Source organism: Aspergillus flavus, chromosome 4, assembly GCF_009017415.1.
Source record: "Aspergillus flavus chromosome 4, complete sequence".
In the NCBI taxonomy this organism is placed as follows: Eukaryota; Fungi; Ascomycota; class Eurotiomycetes; order Eurotiales; family Aspergillaceae; genus Aspergillus; species Aspergillus flavus.
In genome coordinates, this window is record NC_092405.1 from 4,522,589 (window position 1) to 4,542,178 (window position 19,590).

The following is a 19,590-nucleotide window of genomic DNA, read 5'->3' on the forward strand; positions in this document are numbered from 1 at the left end:
TTGTGGCGACTGTGCTCTACTATATATTTAGGGTGAGGGGTTCGATGGTCCAGCGGAGGTGAGGCATTGACGGGCAGATTGCGTTTGGTAGGTTTGATGAAGTGAAGGTCTTTTCAATAATAGTAAAATTGAGGACATCAGTTAATATATAGATTACCATTTGGTCAACATATTTTTCTGAGAGGAGAACCAATTCTCTAGGCATCAAGGAGGAGCACCATATAGAAATCTACCCGCGCCAGTACTACACACCATACAGGGCGTTCAATTGTGTGCGTATCAACTGAAGTGCCCTTCGTCTAACTCGTTCTTTTACAACACGGGAATCAGTTTCAGAATACTGAAAAGGTAAGACGGGCTCGGAAAAGCAGAACACGGGTTGAGTATTCATGAAATTAATATTTACATTTCATAGACTATCGGTAGTGTCTTTTATTCTGAGCCATTTCTATCTCACTACTTGGCTTCCCGATCTTTATTACGGTCATACCGAAGTGCAGCAATAGTCGGCCACACTTGTAAAAGAACAGCCCCTACCATCAAACTCCCAGAAAACACCTGGGCCCGAACAAAGTTCTTATGTTCGAGGTCGACCAATGCGCCCGCAATGGGTGCCCCGGCCAACGCGCCAAAGGAACTGATTCCCCACATCATGCCCATCCGAGTGCCAAGGTAGTTCTTGTCTGGGGTAAAAACGGGGTGCGCGACGATTGAGGTAGGTGCGGTGACCAGAACGCCACTGAGGAAACCCCAGTAACAGGCCCAGACAATGAATCCGGCCGTATTGCTTGTCGCAATCCAGGTGTACATGGCGACGGCCGATGCGGCGGTGCACGAAATCAAGACAAAGATCGTGTTGATCCGAGATCCTAAGAGGTAAGGGACGGTTCGTCCGAATGCCGAGGCTCCATTGATGATGGACACTAGGTAGAAGGACAGGTTCGTTTCCGTGTTCAATTTCACCCGTGCGTAGGTGGCAACATAGAAAATCGGAACATAGTAGGCGAGCATCACGCAAGTGAGCGATACCGATAGGAGCATGAATGTTGGGTGTTTCAGAGCCTTCCATTCAACTAAACTTCGAGCTTGTGTTTTCTTGCCCGGATGGCGACACAAGATCGAGCACGCTATGATGGACATGAGTAGGTTGATGAACGCTATGCAGCGGACGGCCCAAGGAAATCCGATCGCGGGTTGTAGGCGACGGAACATAATTGGGAAGATCACGCTGCCAACGCTGGAGCCGATGGATGCACAGCCGATCGCCACTGCTCGTTTTGTGGTAAAGGAGGAAGATAACACTACCATTGCGGGGATGTACGAGATTCCTCCGCCTAATCCCGTGCAAAAGGCTTGTGCCAATAGGACCTGGGAACTAAGATTAGGCTCTCTGCGATCGGTATGGGTGTAAGAATAGGGTCTCACTTGGTAGTACTCCGTTGCTAGACTTGTCATCATCATGCCAAATACGATGAGGAAACTACCAGACAAGATTAGTATGCGCAGATAGCCCGCATCGACCAGTGGTCCAGTGACCATTCCAACCATGGGGATCAGAGTGGCCTGAATGCTACCGATCCATGAGATAGCCGAGGAGGATTCATTGCGCAGCAGTACAGTTCGGTAATACTCCTGGAACGCGCCAAATGTCGTAATTAAACCCCTTTGATGAGTCGGTTAGCAGCATGCCTCTACCACTGTGTGCGATATACAGTAATTGGCTGGAACATACCAGGTATTCACAAAGACACAGAAGGCCGCCGCCACATTGAGCCACGATTGCAGACCGCCGTTGGGAGGTGGCTTTTCCTGTTCTGCACCTTGCCGGGCGCATGTATCTCCGGTTCCCGGATGTTCGGGCTGTGCCTGCGGTTCATCGGCATGCTGAGCGTGATCATCGTTTCGGGAGGGTTGCCCGGAGAATTTCTCTTGCATTCCCATCTCTGACATGCTTGGAAAATTTCCGATAAGAGCCAAAGAAAAAGTGTCGGACATTCATATTTATTTAATGGCGGTAATGATTCCGTGTCCCCGCAGCGGAGGTGCCCGACTGTCATTATTACCCCGTGGGGTCTGCTTGTCGTTTGTGTTTATGGAGCATTTACCGAATTCTCTCCCCGGTTCTCATCCTTCGGCACGCTTTATCCGAGACTCTTGTGCGTTCACGTGGGCCCAGGTGACTCCCCTCCTTTTCGTCTTTCTGTTGCTCAACACCAGTGGGATAACGATTATCCATCTCTGCGACAAGGGGATCACATCTCTTTCGCCTCGTCCAGAACACCCAGGACGTGTCGTGTGTCCACCGCCAAGCAACACATTAAACAACCAAACAAACAGGAATAGCGAGCTCTGATGTGACCAACTCCGCTCATGACGCCATACGATGACACGAGGTGCTTCCTTTGTATTCTTGCAGCATGATTTCCAAATCGTTGGGGAAATCGTTGGGAAAAGGAGCGGCGACACTTCCGGCCAGAAAATCACATTCTCTCGGGGCAGTGAAGCGATTCCGAGTTTGACTGAAGTTTGTCTTGGCATCGCCTGGGCTGATTTAGAATGCCAGAGGGCATAGAGCGAACTTGAAGACGAGGTACCAATCGACTCTAGACGGCACGAAGAAGTCAGCTACTCCTGATTATTACTGTTTAAAGGCTGTAAGGGGATTTCGGGAATAAGCACCATACGTTCGTCTAGAGGGCATCGACCATGTTGACTGCGGTATTCGTTGTGCTTCTCTTAGCAACTCTATGTGGCATACAACGTGGTCTACGTGTATCCCATTCGTCCTGTTTCACATCAGTTCGATTGTCAATGTTAGGTACGGTCGCAACTTGACTCACACGCCGATTAACACGCAAAGCCTTGTCCGCCATCGTGGCCGCAATCATGGCGCTGCATCTGGGGGTGCTTTGATATGCTGAAGCTCAACCTTGACCTCCTCCAAAACGCGAATCCCTCGTACCGTGGTGGCGCCATCACCTCGTTCAACACCTGTGGTAACATCGCTATGGGGCTGATTCTCGGCACCGGGCCGCACCGTCCACGGCCCCTGAATCTCATTGTATTGGGATGCCCGACGCCAACCTCTTTTACTCGAGCTCTGCCGCCTAGGAGTCAAACTCGAGAATCCTAGTGCTCGAGCGAAACTTCGACTGAAGATGATCTTCAAAATCACGCGCATCGTCGGCAGGCAGGTACATACAATAGCGAGGGAAACTTCGATAATGGACCACATGAACCCGCGCGCATAGTCGAATGTCACATCCCAATTTCCAAGGACGAGCATGGACGACAGGAGTCGCACGAGAGCCGCTCCACAGTCACTAAGGAACGTAATTGTCAGCCACATTTGGTCTTGATCAGCCACCTAGGGGGCCGAGGGGTCCATACATAAGGCCAAGGACAAAGATGAGTGTTAGAGCCACCTTCTGGGCGGTCGGAAGCTGCAGCTTCCACATGTTCGGGATTGGCATGAGCCATACTGCTAGGTCGGTGATGATGTTCACGATGGCATATCCGATGGCGAACTGCTTAAATGGGATGCATTCTCCCTGGCCGGTCCAGAACGCACTGATTGGTTTGCAGTTGAAGATGGCTAGGAAGGTCATGATGATAGCCCATATACTAACAATTGCACCGATGGTGTACACAATCTTGAGGAACCGGGAGGATAGGAAGATGCGACGATACAGCAGCAAAAGCGACAGCTTCACGGTCGGCGGTGCGAGAATATAGAAGATCTGGAAGTAGTACAGTAGCTGAAGAAACACAGCAATATCAGCCTCTGGGACCACCTCTCTGTGCCTTCCGAGCCCATATCCTCTGCCTGGATGATAAACAAAATTGTGAGTACAACCCCCAATGGCTGACAGGAGACGAATCCTTACATGCAATAAACAGGCCATACAGTACCCAGTCAAGCAACTTACTGGCGTCAGTCAATGTCAAAAGCAAAGTCTGGATTTGTCTTTACCAATGCAATAAGAATTGCCCAATCATCGGCGGCGAGGACTAGGTTCTTCAGCTTTCTTGCAACGAATCTCGCGATGACCGCTAGAGTCGCTAGTCCGATGAATATACTGTTAACAACCCAAAGCGACAGACCTCGGTCCTCATGGACTGAGGCAGTGCCAGCTTGCATTTTCATGATGAAGCGACCGAAGACCTTCCTCCAGTCCGAGGCTCAAGGAGATCCTTTGGTTGGGCTCGAAAAAGCGTCAGCGGAGAGAAAGATAGCTTTGGCTTATGCTGAGAACGCTGTGCCTGATCTTATCAAAAGTTTCACGGTACAAGACAAATTTTCTGCCAGTGCACAATAACGTTACATTCTGTGCCCTGCCTAAATAGTGTGATGCATTAGCATGTTCCTGGCCGAAGTTCAATACCCACACCTTTCACGTTGATTCGAGCGAAGGAACACTACTATGAAACTATCCGGTGGACCCTGATCTTCCGGCCGCTTCGCGTTCGACTAGACAGAGTGTCTACATGAATTGGACATGGATCGTGATCCTGTGCCAAGACGGTAAACTAGCGTAGGGATTTTTGATGGCATTGGAGATCTCTGTTCGATTAGCCATCTCAAACAAATACCCACTGAGCACGTTTGAGAAATACTGGCCTAACGTTAGTAGTTAAGTAAAGCTGTCCCACTGCGGAATGTCGACGAGCGGGCAATGTAACATGAGTTATAAATTCAGTACCTATAAATACACGATACCGCACTTGTGGTTCTGCTCTATTAGACCAGGGTTGAGATCCTGCCTTGAGTATCGCTTCATGTGTTAGCTTATGTGCAGACACCGATAGCTTAAGCAGCCCCGACAAAGCGATCAGCGCCAGGTTCCGTTGCGAAAATGGAAACCCCCAAGGAGAAGCCGTCCTGGCAAGAAATTGCTCAGGGGGTGCAGAAAACTCGCGACGATTCTATCGCACGCATCGACCCCCCTATACCTTCGTTGCCTACAGCACTACCCAACCGGGTGGTCGATATTCCTCGCCAGCTCCTCTCCTCTTCGGAGGTATCCATCACGGAAACATCTGCTGAGGACTTGGTAGTCTGTCTAGCTGCGGGGGAACTGACCGCGACCGCGGTCGCAAGGGCATTCCTGCGACGTGCAGCAATTGCCCAAAAACTGGTGAGCAAGGAGTCAGGCTTTCCTGTGAACTACACGCAGTCTTTGCTAATGTCTTCTGCCATATATAGACCAATTGTATCTATGAACTCCTCCCCGAGCGCGCTCTTGCCCAGGCAGAACGATTGGACAATTACTTGCTCGAACATGGAACACCAGCAGGGCCGTTGCACGGCTTACCTATCAGTGTCAAAGCACACGTAGGAATTGCCGGACGAGACAACACAGCCGGATTTGTCGGCTGGGTTGGCCGAAAAAACACGGACGATGCGAAAATCGTCAAGATTCTCGTCGACGCGGGTGCCGTAGTGTATGCAAGAACGACGGAGCCGCAGGGTTTGGTATGATGTTGAATGCCTAGAAAGGAACTGATCCACACTTTGGCTGACGGCGATGAAACCATAGATGGCACTCGAAACCTGCAGTAACATCACAGGAAATACCGTGAATCCCCATAATACGGCCCTGTCTGCGGGCGGTTCATCAGGGGGTGAGTCCGCGTTGCAAGCGCTTTATGGCAGCCCCCTCGGAATTGGATCAGATATCGGTATGTCGCAAATTATACCACGTGGATATTAACCACTCATGCGGAGAGCTAAGTCATTGCGCAGGTGGCAGCATCCGATCTCCTGCCTCGAACTGCGGGCTGTATGGCCTCAAGCCAACCAATGGCCGGGTTCCATTGATTGGATGCGCCGCATATGTGATCGGCTGTGAAACAATCCTAGGCACCTTGGGGCCACTCTCACCCACCCTAGGAGGAATTAAACTTTTTATGAAGACAATACTGGCCGCCAAACCTTGGACCACTGACCCCTCATTGCACCAAATTCCATGGCGCGATAACGAATCTCACATCTACCGAGATGGAAAGAAAAAGCTTACCGTGGGAGTGTTATGGGATGATGGTGTCGTGAAGCCTGCACCACCAGTAGCAAGGGCCTTGCAAGAAATGATGGACCGGTTGAAAGCCTTTCCTTCCGATGTGGAGGTCATCGAGTGGAAGCCTTACAAACAGAAAGAAGCATTAGAGATTCTTGTAAGTTTGCTCACGTAAACCAAACATTGCTGGGATGGTCTGCAACGCAAAGTGGGTACGGCTGAACTAACGTAGCACTGAAGACGAGGCTATACGCTCCTGATGGCGGCAAGGCATTCGCTGAAAACCTCGCCCTCTCAGGAGAACCCTACTTGCCACTCTTAGCATGGACACTCCGAGACACCCCTGGAGTTGAAGAGCTCAGTCTGCATGAAGTCTGGGAGTGGACCCTTAAGCGCGAAATGTTCCGATACTCTTACCTCCAAGGTAAGGAGGGTCTCCGAACGATTAGCCGTGGATATTCTCGTGCTGACCTCTCTAGAATGGAACACCCTCGCTCCGAAGATGGATGTGATCCTCTGCCCGGCGTACCCAACACCCGCGCCACTGCTTGACACCTCCCGTTATTGGGGATACACATCAATCTGGAATCTGTTGGACTACCCAGCAATTGTTTTCCCTGTCACCAAGGTCGACCCTACAAGGGATGCGAAGGACCCGACATACACGCCCCGAAACGAATTCGATAGTTGGTGTCATAATCATTACGATGCGCAAAAGCAACAGGAAGCGCCGGTCTGTTTGCAGCTGGTAGCGAAGAGATTTGAGGACGAGAAAGTTGTCCAGGCCCTGGAGGTCATTAAGGAGAAAATTGGATTACCTTTCGTGGACTGCTTAGCATGATTTGGGCCATGTGTTCCACCGATGTGATTGGCACCAGATCGATCAAAGCATGCCACGCATGAAGCAGGCGTGGATTTGGATGATCACCAGCTCTGGTTTCGCAACTCACGTCATCGGAGATCCTGTACTCGATGCGGACTAAGTTATTGAAGGATAAAACCCTATTCCATGTCTCGGAAACTACATGGGCTTCCTAAAATGGCATCCCTTTCGGATCTATCTGTTGTTTAGCACCAATGGCTCTTGACTGAGAGCAAAACTAGTAACCGTCCAAGTAAGGTTCGTTGCCGATCTTTATAGGAGAACACGAAGAGGGCCTATATCACATTCGACACGTCGCAAACTTCTTCCTCTTTGGTACAGTCAAAATACGGGGAAACACAAAATGGTAAAACAAAATAAAAGCATAATGACAATTTCATTAAATATCATGGACTTTCTCTCCCGCGCCCATTTTTCGTCGCATCCTTGCTGTCATCCTGCCCTCAAAACCAGTACAGAACAGATTAAACATGAATCTCCCTCAAGTGGTACCATTTGTGCTTCTAAGCACCACATTCGTCTTTGCAGTCGTCGAATTAGCTCTGACCGGCCACCTAGTCTCGTACTTCAGTCAGGGCAGCAAGGAATATCGCTATGATCCCTCGAGAAACGGATACACGTCCCAGACAGTGACGGTAGCAGTTCCACCAATCCTCGCCTTCATTCTCTTCAACTCAGTATGGACAATGTTGGTTTCGGCTGCGACGGCCGTTATACCATGGGTCTTTCGGACTAAAGCAGATACGAATGCTGCTCTCAACAAATTGATCACCATTGGGCTTCTCGTGCTTTACTTCGTGACTACGGTCTTCTGGTTAGCATCTTTTGCTGATATGGCGGCGAGATTGTCATATACAGCTGGAAAGTCGGATTATGTGAATGCGGTCATTGCTTTTGCGGTTTTGATATGGTCAGTTGTATCCTTTCGGGTTTTACAGGTTATACGAAGATATACTGACGCAGAGATGGTTTAACCAGGTTTCTTTTCTGCGCCTTGACGCTCGTTGTCGTTCTCGGTATCTGCGGAGTCTTGAAATCTGATCTTCCGGGTTATAGGGCCCTTGGAAAGCAGGATCCTCCTGCAACGGCACCGCAGAGCACACAAATGGATCAAGTATAAAGGTTTTATCGATGAATTCGGAGCTAAGCTGAGCGCGACAGGGCTAGTCGATACCCTTTTTTTCTGCCCGGTCGGTGCAGCGTCAGTTCTCTTATTACTTGTTGGGTTGCTTGGATGCTTAAGCGGATGAGGAGAATTATTAATTATTCTGTGCTTGCTTGGAGTTTTCGAATTCTATAATTTCTTTTCTCGGTGAGACTGTTTTCTGCTCAAGTATTTGGATCGCTCTGTATTTCAGGCTAGTCCAAATATTAAATTTCCCAAGTGTCACCTCGTACAAAGTAGTTTGGTTCTACTACACTGAGAAATGTTGTGGCCGCTTCAGCGTCAACCCTAATATCACCCTCTCCGTAACCTAGCGAAGTCGTGTATTCCACGGTCGCGTATACCAATACCCCTAGATATTGACAAGCCCATGTCAAGTACACCAAGGGCTATTCAAAGGCTGTAGCGGGATTTGAGATGGCGCCACCAGTCCCTTGCCATCCAAGCGTCAAACTCAGTTATCTTCATCGCGCTACCAGCCAGCATGATGAAGCTAGTCTGGCCAGTGGGGGTCCAGTCATAGAAATCTAGGAAGATTAGTGTCAATATCCTCTGTAACCAACGGGGGAGAACATACCATCCAAAGCGAAAGTATGGCCCATCTCATGCAGCAGAATGTGGATATCCTCGAGATCGAGGTTCTGCATGAAATACTCTTGACCAATACGCTGGCCCCAGTCACCACCAGCGCCGCCTTCGAAACCATCAGTAAGCCACAGGCTTTGGTCTGTGATATTGTTAGTGTCTGTATTCTATGCGAGTATGGAAGAGAACTGAGATGGCATACCATAGTGACGATCCGCCCCAGCAGCACAAGCGCTGTAGTCATTATCCTGATGAAAGAAACGTCCACAGCCCGGATCACACTGAGGAATTCCCTCTTCATCGGTAGTAGTATACACCTCAATACCCGAGGTATCGCCCTGCAACAGACCCTTATCCTTGACAGCCCATCCGACCACATTGACATCCACCGTCTCGTAAGGGAACCCGTCGAACCCGGCCAGTTCACCAATCCACTTGTTGAATGACCGCCGGACGGCAGTCTCGACCTGTTCGCGCTGTGCCTGGGTCACAGACTGGGTTGAGTCCCAGCGCACGCAGTAGTTGATTTTGCCCTTGCCGTCGATTACTTGGTCGAATCCGTAGTTGCGGAATCCGAGGGGGTCGCTGTAGGTTGACATCTCGTGTTCCCATACCTATGGATTTCGTGTTTGGTTAGTGAATCCTCGGGTTAATGGGGTGTTAGGGAAAGTAGTACCTCGTTGAGAGGGGTCACGAGTTCAGAGGGAGGGTTCCATGAGCTGGTGTTTTGGCGCTTGATATTCTTGGCCAAGGAGCTGTCCTGCAGCGGGAGACCTGTTACGTAGCTGGCCAGCAGCTGGAGGGCTGTGAGTGAAAGAACGGCTTTCATTTCGCCTGGAAAATGAATAGACAGGAATTACAAAAGGAGTGGATTAAGATAAACAGCAAAGACGAAGAAGAAAAATTGATCACAAACATGTCGATACGAAGACTGTAGAGAGCATTTATATTTTCCCGCCTTCGTTCGAGGCTATCTACTAGTCAAAATATCCACAATTTGTCCGATACAACGGCTTCTAGGCAAAGAAGCGGAGTGTCGGAGAGTCAGCTCTAAAGTCCTATTCTCCATCAATCAAGCACACGAATAGGGCCATGCCTGCAGAACGGAGGGCCAAGGACGGGGAATGCCAAGCCATGTCAAGTTTTCCCGGACTCAGTTTCAGACAGGAGTCGATGTGCCAAGAGTCCCTCGGCATATTTGTCCCAGGCTCCACCAATAACATGGCAATTGTGTTGCTTAACATAGTCCGCGAACGGACTTATTCTCCACTGAGGCGCCATCGGAAGTCATCTAGGGCGTAGGGTCGCGCTTCCATGTACCGATGTTGCGGTTTGATTACCTGCCTTGGTGGACCGGTATATGCGGTTGCTGATATGTTATCCTATGGTTTAAGGGTATAGAACTTGACTGGGGTGTTTCTGTTGGACCTATTCTAATGATATTCAGAAACTTACTGGGCAGAGCCTGTTAGTTCAATGGGACACGACTTCATTGAACTACCAGTGTCAGGTCAAAAGGTGAATCACTAACAACAGCGGAACTAGAGCTCCGCAGCAGAGCTTGTGTTGTGATGAAACATTAGCCGTCGAGCTACCTTAGCCAGTGGATAAATGAGCCGGTCCGGAATCCTAGATAGGTAGTGAAAAGGCTTGGCATAGCCAGACAATGTTTTGCTATATAGGCAGTGCCATCACCAGAAATGACACGATATGCCAATGACAGATTTTCCGAAGATGTCTCCAAAGTGTGACCGACAACAGAGACATTGCATGACATGCGCCCTACGTGGGTCAGAACAGCTGACAAATTCATATCTAGGCCCTTTCTAGTCGTTCATCCATTGACCCTTACGTGGACTTGTCTTTTGGCTTAACCGAGGTCCTTTCTTCTTAATCTCAATCTTGCATGACTCTCAGTGCTCGGTACATCTAGCAAGACTTGACCAAAGTTCATTGGCTTTGGTTCGTTGTGGGCTGGAGATAAAATGCTGAAGCTCCTGATGCAAACAATTCAATCCATAGGTATCCGTCGCATGTCACCGTTTGCCTGCATACTCGAGTACTATGAGTGATTTGCGTATAACATGTAGCTGCTGCAATATCTGGGCAAGTCCTCGCGATACTAGACTCTTAAGTAGGTACTCCTGGAGGCTCTGATTGGTGCCCATCGCCCCGCATTGGATTCACATACGCCAGCCAATACAGCACATCGCCTTCGTCTTTACTCTCCTCCAACTCCCTTACCTTCAGATTGCATACAGGTTCGCCAACATAAGGATGAAATACGATGGCGTCGCTTGGGAACCAAGCGACAATGTATTTACTGACTTCAAGGACATGGTCATTAGCCACGAGGTGCTCCTAGCAGTCACCAACTTCATGGCGAGCTATTGAGAGGGGGTGCGCCCCGTGGACCGTGCACGGATTGCAGACCTGGGAGCGTTCAGTCTGTGTTTCAGGTTGGTCTTCGAAGATGGTTTCTCTTCTCTCTTACGTTTTCCATGTCTATGCAGAGTGATGTTTCCTGAAGAAAAGGTCCAAAATGAGGTTGCAATTATGACATAACTACAAGAGAACACCAAGATCCCCGTTCCAAAGATTATCCACCATGGCACGAGCGAGGACAGTCCCGCAGGATTAGGCCCGTTTGTTCTCATGGAGTATGTTGGACATGCATCCAATCTGGCTACCCAACTAAGAGCTCCTGGATATCAAAGAGGCGATCGCCCATTCCTCGATCCAGACAATGAAGAGGAGAAGCTCGAGTTTTTCTATAGTCAGATAGCGGATATTTTGTTGGAGTTTTCCAAGCCGTCTTTTGATAAGATTGGCTCGCTGGTCAGAGATGCAAATTGGCTGGAATGTCACCAACCGCCCGTTAACCATGAATATGAACGAGCTAGTTCAGCTGGGAAACTTTCCTCCCAAGATGCTACCCAGCACGCCATTTACTACTGCTTCGGCATATTATCGGAGCCTGACCGAGACCGAGTTTCTGCATTTAGTAACACAGCGCAACGACGCTGCTGATTCAAAGCAGGATTGCCCTCGAAGTACGTTGCTAGGAGGCTATTTTGCAAATTGGCGGCAGAGTCACGTCTTCACAGTCATACTACGTCAAATTCTGGGCCATTCAAACTCTTCTGCGATGATCTCCGTCCCACCAACATTCTTCTTGACGATAACATGAAAATCATCGCAGTCATTGACTGGGAGTTTACATACACTGCGCCTGCAGAATTCGCCTCTATGCCGCCTTGGTAGCTACTATTGGAAATGCCCGAAGAATGGCCCCGCGGAGTCTCAGACTGGACAAGGACCTACCAGCCGCGCCTGGAGAACTTTCTCCGGGTCCTCAAACGTCAAGAGGACACTGCTATAGCCAACAAAACCCTGGCTGAAAGCCGGCGGATTTCTGGGAGAATGCGAGAGAGTTGGGACCATCGCGAGTTTTAGGTTAATTATGGCGCGCGGAAGAGTTGGGCGTTTGATGCTGTATGGCCGATGATGGATGCAAAGTTCTTTGGCGGTGGTATGGCTCCGGATCAATACAACCCACCTCATAGCGAAGAGAGGATGAAGTTACTTGACGTTGGGGACAGGGAGGCATTGGGTCCGTTCGTCTAAAAGAAGTTGGAAGATAGCAAGCAGCGGATGTTGGATGATTGGGATGAAATACTTGCTTAGCCAAGGGAGGTGCCTCTGTGAAGGTAGAACAATGAAGTGGGAATGCTGTACTGGCACTAGAGCATCTCAATTCTAAACACTTTAAGCAGCATACACAATCTTACTTTTCTCTGGATTTCATAAGGGGTGATCTACGATACCCTAACAATAATAGAAAAACAAGTTAAGCTCTGCAACAGAGAATGAAGTTCATATTATCGAGATGCCAAATCCTTACAAATAGTGGTAATTATAAAGACAGATGAATGTATTGCGCTGTATCAAAGACAGAGACAGTTGATTACTCTTATCAGACACTTCATTGAAAATAATCCCCCCCCCACCCCCTCCCCCAATCTAAATAGGATCGAGGAGTGGTCCACCTGCGCCGCGAGGGAATGACATGCACAAAATGTCCCCAAGGATCAAAACTCGGATTCTATTCCGATCATGCTATATACGGAGTATGACCAGGTGGAGCTCTGGAGTCCTTCGCTTAGGGTTGATAATCTTAAAACACAGATTGATAAACGGGATGATATCATACCGGAATTTTCTCGGTCCATACCAGATGGTCTAAATCCCGATACTTTGCCGAATGCTAAAACTACAAGATGATTAATTAAGTCCATGTCTACCGAGGATCCGATGTACATCTGTGCAATATGCGGCGCATTTCACACGTTTCTATGTAAGGTTAAATTCCGGTCCATGGAAGATCCAAAGCGGATCGGGGCCTTTTGCGAGAACAGCCTAGCGAAAGAGGCGTCTTTTAGACCGAGGTTTGCCCCCGGAGAACACTCTTGTTTCGACTCCCCCTGACCAAGGGGAAAGCCACTGCCTTAAACGGGGAAATGCTCCGGTGATGATTGCACCTCTTGAACAATAGCCTCGTACTATTAAGCAACTGGAGTCCGCAAGGTACAGGTGTTCATAACTTGATGAGGTGATCCTAATTAATTAGTATCCGTCCTGATGTGGACTATCCGCGTCACTCGATGAGTTGTTGAGGGAAACCGAGGGGCGAAGGAAAAGGGCAAATTCAGTTGAAAAAAAAAAAAAAAAAAAAAAAAAAAAAGAGGGAAAAAGAAGAGAAAACTTGGACAGAAGGCGGGAGAAGCCGAGCTATGTAGAAAAAGTGGTTTGGTCATAGAATCTTCTCTGCACGGATGAGACAAGGCAAAGCCATGGCACCGATCAAGAGGATTCCCAACCACGTGTGTCTAGCGGACGGCAAGTGGAAGCCGTGACCAACAAATTGATATCCAAGGGACGAGCCAACAAAATTAACCCGAGGATCAGGTTCAAGGGACCGGGCTCATCCCATTGGAGTGAGATCCATCAATCTGCAACCGAGATCTGGTCCAAAGTGGAGACCCGGAGACCAGAAAAAGTTTTTCTTCAGGTCGCCTCACTAACTGCCAAGACTAGGGCTAACGTCCTCATTGACTGGGTTTCACTGGTCCCCATTTTTTATTTGGAGAATCGATCGATCAGGGACTATCGTGAGGGCTGCATGATCGCTTAGATTGCTAAGACTGTAGGAGAAGCACCAAAGGTTCTGCACTGCTAGCGATCAAGCCCTGAGTGCCGAAAATTGGCGTACCAGATATTGAGACGTCGGTATACGTGCCACGAGGAAACCAAATGGCGACAAATAAGCTTAACCCGTCTAGTGCAGCAAGAAACTTCCCCTTCGGGATCACTTTCCATGGTGGAGATGCCTGGCCCAGTGCCCCAAACTTCGTGAGAAAAAAAAATAAAAAATGTATATTTAACAGTGGGCAGCGGGACCATTAATATCGAAGCGAGGCTGGCTGGCCCATGCCTAGTTTCTTCTGTAATACCTACTCCATCTCCTGAATATGCTCTGCTAGGTTACTCTGAAGTGCCTCCATCATCAAAATGAAGGTCTACCAAATCGTGCTCTCTCTATTGGCTTTGGGGACTGGCTTGCATGCTGCAGACCCCAACCCTAACGAGCTTCCATCGTCTGCCGTAGGTTCTCCATCATGCCTGGGCCTTGACACTTGTCGCTGACTGTGTATGTGCCTTTGCCTCAGATCTCGTGCATGCAGCAGCTGTTTCCCAGCTCGGAGTGGAATTCGACGGCATATCTCTGCGCCGATGACTCGCGGCAGACTGCTCTGGTGGACTGCGTAACCAGCAATGGCACAACAAAGGAAGAATTCAGTAAGCCACCAGCAGGCCTGATATGCCGTTGCGAGACTTTAACCGTAGACAGTCACGCAACGATTGACCGAAGAATCATGCAACATCAAACCCCGCCAAGGGCCGCCCCTCATTGAGGGGTCGACTTTGGCACCACTCATCCTGGCTACCTTTTTCTTCACCATTCGAATCTCTGCCAAAAGCTTCAACCTTGGTGGTGGCTGGGGGTGGGATGACCTGACTATCATCATCTCATACGTAAGGCACCGTTCTCGTCCATTGGGTAGCATTTGTACTGACCTCTGCAGGTCATGGGTGTGGCCATGTTCGTCCTTAACATCTATAGTAAGCTCGGTTCCCCAAGTTTGATAATTGTGTAAAGCTAACCGTCCAGTGATCAAATACGGCTTCGGCAAGAATATCTGGGATATCCCCTTCGATGACATCACTCAATTCTACAAGGTTAGCCATCGCTGCCATCCGACTGCCCTGGTCGAACCGTGTTAGTATTAACTTCCCTTTAGTACTTCCAAGGTTTCGCCGTGATGTATAAGATACAAATCTCCCTCGCCAAAATCTCCGTCTGTCTGTTCCTGCTCCGGATCTTCCAATCCCGCATGTTCCGCACGCTCGCATATACGCTCATCGGAATCAACGCATCGATCGGCATCACTTGGGCACTTGTGGATGGGCTGAGATGCAGTCCGGTCCATTTAGCTTGGGATGGTTGGGCGAACGAGGATCCCGGCACATGCATTGATTTTATCGATGCCATCTTGGGCAACTGTCTGGTGAATATCATTGTCGACGCCATCATGGTCTTGATGCCAGTCTATGAAGTGAGCAAGCTGCAGCTGCCATTATACAAGAAGCTCACCGTTGGTCTGATGTTTGTGATGGGATCTGTGTATGGGACCCCCTTGTCTCTTGCCCTCGATATCTGCGGTGTCGCTAATAATTAATTTCATAGCTTGACCATCATCGGCATTATTCGAGTAGTCGTGTTCTGGAATAACCGCTGGGGCCAGAATCAGACTGGTACGTGGTCCATGTATTCACCGGGTTTCATTAGTGACTATTGCTAATCCAACTCAGCCGGCATCTATCCCCTGATCCACTGGTCCGTCATCGAATCGCAAGTTGCCATCATCTGCGCCTGTCTTCCGTCGTCCCGAGCGCTGCTCAACCACTTCTTCCCTGGCATTTTTAGCGGGTCGACCAAGCGAACGTACGCCACGGGACCGAGCAATTGGTACGCCAAGGGCCAGTCGAATGGACAGAGCAAGATCAACAAGTCTGTCAGCTACACCGTTCAGTACTCGTCATCGTCACAGAGAGATGATTCGAATGATTTGAATGATTCGAATGACTCGAACAGTGTGGTGCAATTGGTTGATATTGATCGGAAACCAAATTATTAGCGGGAATAAAGTGTTTTATAGAAAATCATTTAATGAAATTTCTTACGTTGCGTCGTGAATGTCGCTCCTCGCTGGTATGACTGTGTAGTCTGCATGATGGGGTGACAGTCCTTCAGGCAATTCTATATTATACAGGAGGACAGTAATATACAGGGACAAAGGGGAAACAACAAACGCCAGCCAACCCATAAAAATGCAACAAAGAGGATAAAAATGCGAAGGAAATCTCACACAGCTTCCCAATCCATAGCATCGACAATAAAATCCCAATCTGCTTCCGAATCGCCCGACAAGGCGTTACCAGTACCGTTCTCGACCCTAGCGACCTGCTCCCGAGCCAGTGCAAGTCCGTCTTCCAAACCGACAAAGATTTCTGATAGGATATGGTCGAAATCATAGCTTTCGAGCGGCATTGCACTCTCCTCCGGTCGATGGAACGAATCTTTCTCCGCCTCTTCTTTCGACATGTCGGCTGTCTTCCACCGATTGCGAAGTTCCTTCGCTTTCCTCAACTGCTCGCGTACGTTTCCAGTGCCGAGAACAGAATGCAATGGACAGCTCTCCCTCTCTAGTGTGTCCAGGACATTGGCATGATACCGATGCATAGCCGCAATGGACCTATTTCGCCCAAGCCTCGGAGTCGATTGCGATCTAGTAATAGCACCAGTGACCGTCACGCCGAAAACGCCGAGTAAATGCACGATTGCCCGCTCCAGAAGCGCATAGTACTCGAAGAAATCAATCTTAAACATGATCTCGGCATGCGCGACATCAACACCACTGTCAGCGGGTAGCGTAGCCAGGCGGTAACCCTCCGCCAGAAAGGGTAATTTCCACTTTAATCGCCCGACAATTTTCATGAAGCGGGCCAGTTCCTGCGAGGGAGGTGGGTGGTTCGGCCCTCGGGTATGATTCTGCCCTCGGGGCGTAGACGATGACCGTTTCGTTTCTTCTGGACGAGGGGCCCATCGTGATTCGAGTAGACTGGACGTGGTCCTCGATGGCATTTCGATAACCTTTGGCTGGCTGGAACTGATGTCAGAGATGGTCTTTGCGGCGCCGAGCGGAAAACAGCTTCAGGTTTTGGTTGTGATCAGGGTGGAACCATGGAACCACTCCCGGGCTAACTCGCGATTGGTATAGTGGTTTCACATTGATCGCGAACTGGTCCTGCTTGCGAACATTTCTAGAAGACTAGAACCTGTTTGGCGCTTTTTCAGGCTGATCTAGATTTTTTCCCAGAGCTGTGTCTTGGTTTGTTTTATGCCTAGAAAATATCTTGATGAGTCACTCGGAATGATCACAAATCTTGGTAGCTTGGCTCCGATGGAGACAGATGTAATCGAGACTCCTTTGTGGATTTCGTCAACTCAGGAGAACCTGGAAGGAAAGACATTTTGACTTCATTTCGAAAGAAAAGATGAGTCGAACTGGACAGTCCGGAAAAGATCACAATGAACCCCTGAGGCATGAATCGAATAATGAGAAGGGTAGGCGGTGAGACTGTCTAGCGTCGCTCATGTGAAGATCTTTTGTCAAACAAAGAACAGAGTGCGATTTAAGTGTGGAGACTATCTAGGGAGTTGGAGAACTACTCTTAGCAAGGCAATGTCACGGGTAGGAGAAACGTGAGAGAAAAGGGAACCTACTAATCAGAGGCGGGATTCGAACCCACAGGTGCTCTTGGAAAACGCCTCCGAAAGACGGAGGTTACGGATTTGGAAGTACAAAAGTCGTACTTTACCTGATATAGCTTAGCGTCTAGGACGCATGTGCTGAATTAGCATTTATCAAGAGAGCTCTACCAGCTTCACCTATACAAGACATTGTAGATCTGACTGGGATCAACAGTCTTCAGCTCTAGGTTCTACATCGAAAGTATGAACTGCTAGAATCCAGCATAGAAATCTTCCAAAACTCTGCAGTCGCACGTAAACCAATTCCCCGACCAGTTTAGCAAATATATATTTTTGGAAAGTTGAACTTGTTCATGCATGTATATATACAGGAAGACTCGGATCATTGTTCAATCACTTCAAAGTTCAACTCCCAATCTGGATCCGACTCTTCTTCCGAGTCCGTATCCGACGCTGCATCTGGATTGAATGTCCATGGCCCCCACATATTCCTACATGGAATCTCAACATCATGGGGAGGGTCAGGAGCAAATGAGACGGGAGTAAGCGCTCCCTTACCCAGCATTTCGACCCGGGGAGGCTCAATCAACTGATCGATCTGCTGCTTCATCTTCCTCACCTTTTGTACATATTCATTGTCTATCTTGTCCACAGGCAACGTCACTAGTTGCATCCCCTCAAGCCCCTGACTCTGCAACGCATTACGTAACATCCTCTTCCTCCAGTGCTCATCTTCCTCATCCTCATCAGTAAAAGCATCGTCACCTCCCAGAACCGACCGAATGGCAGCAGCCCACATGCGTCGCCATCGACCACAATGCAGGATATGATGCAAGGCTACTTGGTCTCCTTCGCTCGGCCTTTCCAGGTGCGGCGCATACGGACCGGTCGCCAACCTTGCAAACCCGGGATAACTAGAACAAACCCAATCTGGGAGACAATAGGTGAAGTAGTCGATCCGTGTTCGTATATCGAAATAGGGGAGATTCTTTTCCGGCTGTAAGAAGGCGTCCATACTCCGCCCAAACAACTCCCCGTATATGATCATTTGGAAGGTGGCGCGGTCTGCCTCCGTGTAGATGGTGTAGGGTTCGCTCACCCCGCCATTCCAGAAGTTTGGCGTGGCGAACCACTGTTTACCGGCCATCTTGTCGATCTTGTCCGAGAGGGGGTTAATGATGGAGAACCGGGCTAGATGTGTTCTTCGAATGTCTTCTAATGTTAGGCCTGCATGTTGGAGGCAGAATTCATAGAGGCTGTCGATTCCACCTTGGAAGGCTTCGCGGAGGGCTAATGTACGAGTTTCATTCCCTAATGCCCAGTCACTGACTTGGCGGGCTGTGGCAGCGACGAGGAAATGCGGGTGGGGAGAAAAGAATGTGGGGGCCGAGGCGGCGGCTAGCCGCAGTATGGTGTTGGGGAGTGCTGTGTATAAACAATCACGGAGTCGGCGACATGATGATGCTGCGTTGGTAAACGTCTCGATGTTATCGATGTAGAAGGGGAGAAGACAAAGGATTTCATTGGGGAGTTTTTCGAGACTCATGACGAGTGATATAAGCGAAGAACAATGGACGACGAAGTGGAGTGACAACGCAGGAGTGAGCGGTCTTTAAAAGGTGTTTGATGGTGAGGCTGAATAATGTTCCACTAGTGTTGCCTATCAGCTTGAGTCATGTGTTGCTCTAACAAGGCTGAATGCTGAGCCACTGTGGGGTGAGATGCTGTCAGAAGGAAGCACCACTAAACCATAAATAGTGCCCGGACTCTAAGAGAGTCATTTAAGTGGTGTCCTAGCCAGGGGGCTACTTGCCAGGGGCATATATGTCCCGCCGTTGTCATAGGATGTTCAACGTCGTGAGACACTGAAATTCGTTGAATTACCCGAGTTAACCGACTTCCTCTCCTCTGCAGAGCCCATAGAGGTCAATTGTATGCCCAGTATTCACTGATCTCCGGCTAGCAATTGTTCTGCAATTCCTTCACTACTTCAGGTCCCACTGTGCAAGGATAATTATTAGTCAAACATACACTAGTAAAAGGG

At 49.1% G+C, this 19,590-nt stretch overlaps 8 protein-coding genes across 8 annotated transcripts; 4 read left to right on the forward strand and 4 right to left on the reverse strand.

Moving 5' to 3' along the window:
• Positions 1 to 456: 456 nt before the first annotated feature.
• F9C07_10219 (putative MFS monocarboxylate transporter) lies at positions 457 to 1,995 on the reverse strand (the record flags this gene model as incomplete). Its single annotated transcript, XM_041292474.1, has 3 exons — positions 457 to 1,368; positions 1,426 to 1,663; positions 1,733 to 1,995. 3 exons carry the CDS (start codon positions 1,993 to 1,995, stop codon positions 457 to 459), a joined length of 1,413 nt encoding a protein of 470 aa, XP_041146918.1.
• An 889-nt stretch (positions 1,996 to 2,884) lies between these two features.
• F9C07_10218 (uncharacterized protein) lies at positions 2,885 to 4,147 on the reverse strand (the record flags this gene model as incomplete). Its single annotated transcript, XM_071507365.1, has 4 exons — positions 2,885 to 3,323; positions 3,391 to 3,865; positions 3,888 to 3,924; positions 3,974 to 4,147. 4 exons carry the CDS (start codon positions 4,145 to 4,147, stop codon positions 2,885 to 2,887), a joined length of 1,125 nt encoding a protein of 374 aa, XP_071366741.1.
• A 709-nt stretch (positions 4,148 to 4,856) lies between these two features.
• F9C07_10217 (putative glutamyl-tRNA amidotransferase subunit A) lies at positions 4,857 to 6,858 on the forward strand (the record flags this gene model as incomplete). Its single annotated transcript, XM_041292463.1, has 6 exons — positions 4,857 to 5,138; positions 5,207 to 5,476; positions 5,541 to 5,682; positions 5,747 to 6,174; positions 6,258 to 6,441; positions 6,497 to 6,858. The coding sequence occupies 6 exons, from the start codon at positions 4,857 to 4,859 to the stop codon at positions 6,856 to 6,858; spliced, it is 1,668 nt and encodes a 555-aa protein (XP_041146920.1).
• Positions 6,859 to 7,370: 512 nt separating this feature from the next.
• F9C07_10216 (uncharacterized protein) lies at positions 7,371 to 8,020 on the forward strand (the record flags this gene model as incomplete). Its single annotated transcript, XM_041292464.1, has 2 exons — positions 7,371 to 7,810; positions 7,879 to 8,020. The coding sequence occupies 2 exons, from the start codon at positions 7,371 to 7,373 to the stop codon at positions 8,018 to 8,020; spliced, it is 582 nt and encodes a 193-aa protein (XP_041146921.1).
• A 438-nt stretch (positions 8,021 to 8,458) lies between these two features.
• On the reverse strand, positions 8,459 to 9,479 carry F9C07_10215 (uncharacterized protein; the record flags this gene model as incomplete). The annotated part of the gene is made up of 4 exons (XM_041292476.1): positions 8,459 to 8,592; positions 8,643 to 8,792; positions 8,853 to 9,264; positions 9,327 to 9,479. 4 exons carry the CDS (start codon positions 9,477 to 9,479, stop codon positions 8,459 to 8,461), a joined length of 849 nt encoding a protein of 282 aa, XP_041146922.1.
• Positions 9,480 to 10,927: 1,448 nt separating this feature from the next.
• On the forward strand, positions 10,928 to 12,277 carry F9C07_2203386 (uncharacterized protein; the record flags this gene model as incomplete). Its single annotated transcript, XM_071509557.1, has 8 exons — positions 10,928 to 11,017; positions 11,038 to 11,050; positions 11,082 to 11,197; positions 11,225 to 11,513; positions 11,554 to 11,703; positions 11,742 to 11,851; positions 11,915 to 12,099; positions 12,130 to 12,277. 8 exons carry the CDS (start codon positions 10,928 to 10,930, stop codon positions 12,275 to 12,277), a joined length of 1,101 nt encoding a protein of 366 aa, XP_071366742.1.
• A 1,124-nt stretch (positions 12,278 to 13,401) lies between these two features.
• F9C07_2284133 (uncharacterized protein) lies at positions 13,402 to 15,915 on the forward strand. The gene is made up of 8 exons (XM_041292465.2): positions 13,402 to 14,314; positions 14,380 to 14,509; positions 14,562 to 14,746; positions 14,797 to 14,833; positions 14,883 to 14,950; positions 15,013 to 15,395; positions 15,459 to 15,526; positions 15,584 to 15,915. The coding sequence occupies exons 1-8, from the start codon at positions 14,222 to 14,224 to the stop codon at positions 15,907 to 15,909; spliced, it is 1,290 nt and encodes a 429-aa protein (XP_041146923.1). The 5' UTR covers positions 13,402 to 14,221; the 3' UTR covers positions 15,910 to 15,915.
• F9C07_2284134 (uncharacterized protein) lies at positions 15,916 to 19,092 on the reverse strand (the record flags this gene model as incomplete). The annotated part of the gene is made up of 2 exons (XM_041286144.2): positions 15,916 to 16,935; positions 17,957 to 19,092. The coding sequence occupies 2 exons, from the start codon at positions 19,090 to 19,092 to the stop codon at positions 16,137 to 16,139; spliced, it is 1,935 nt and encodes a 644-aa protein (XP_041146925.2). The 3' UTR covers positions 15,916 to 16,136.
• Between the last annotated feature and the right edge of the window lie 498 nt (positions 19,093 to 19,590).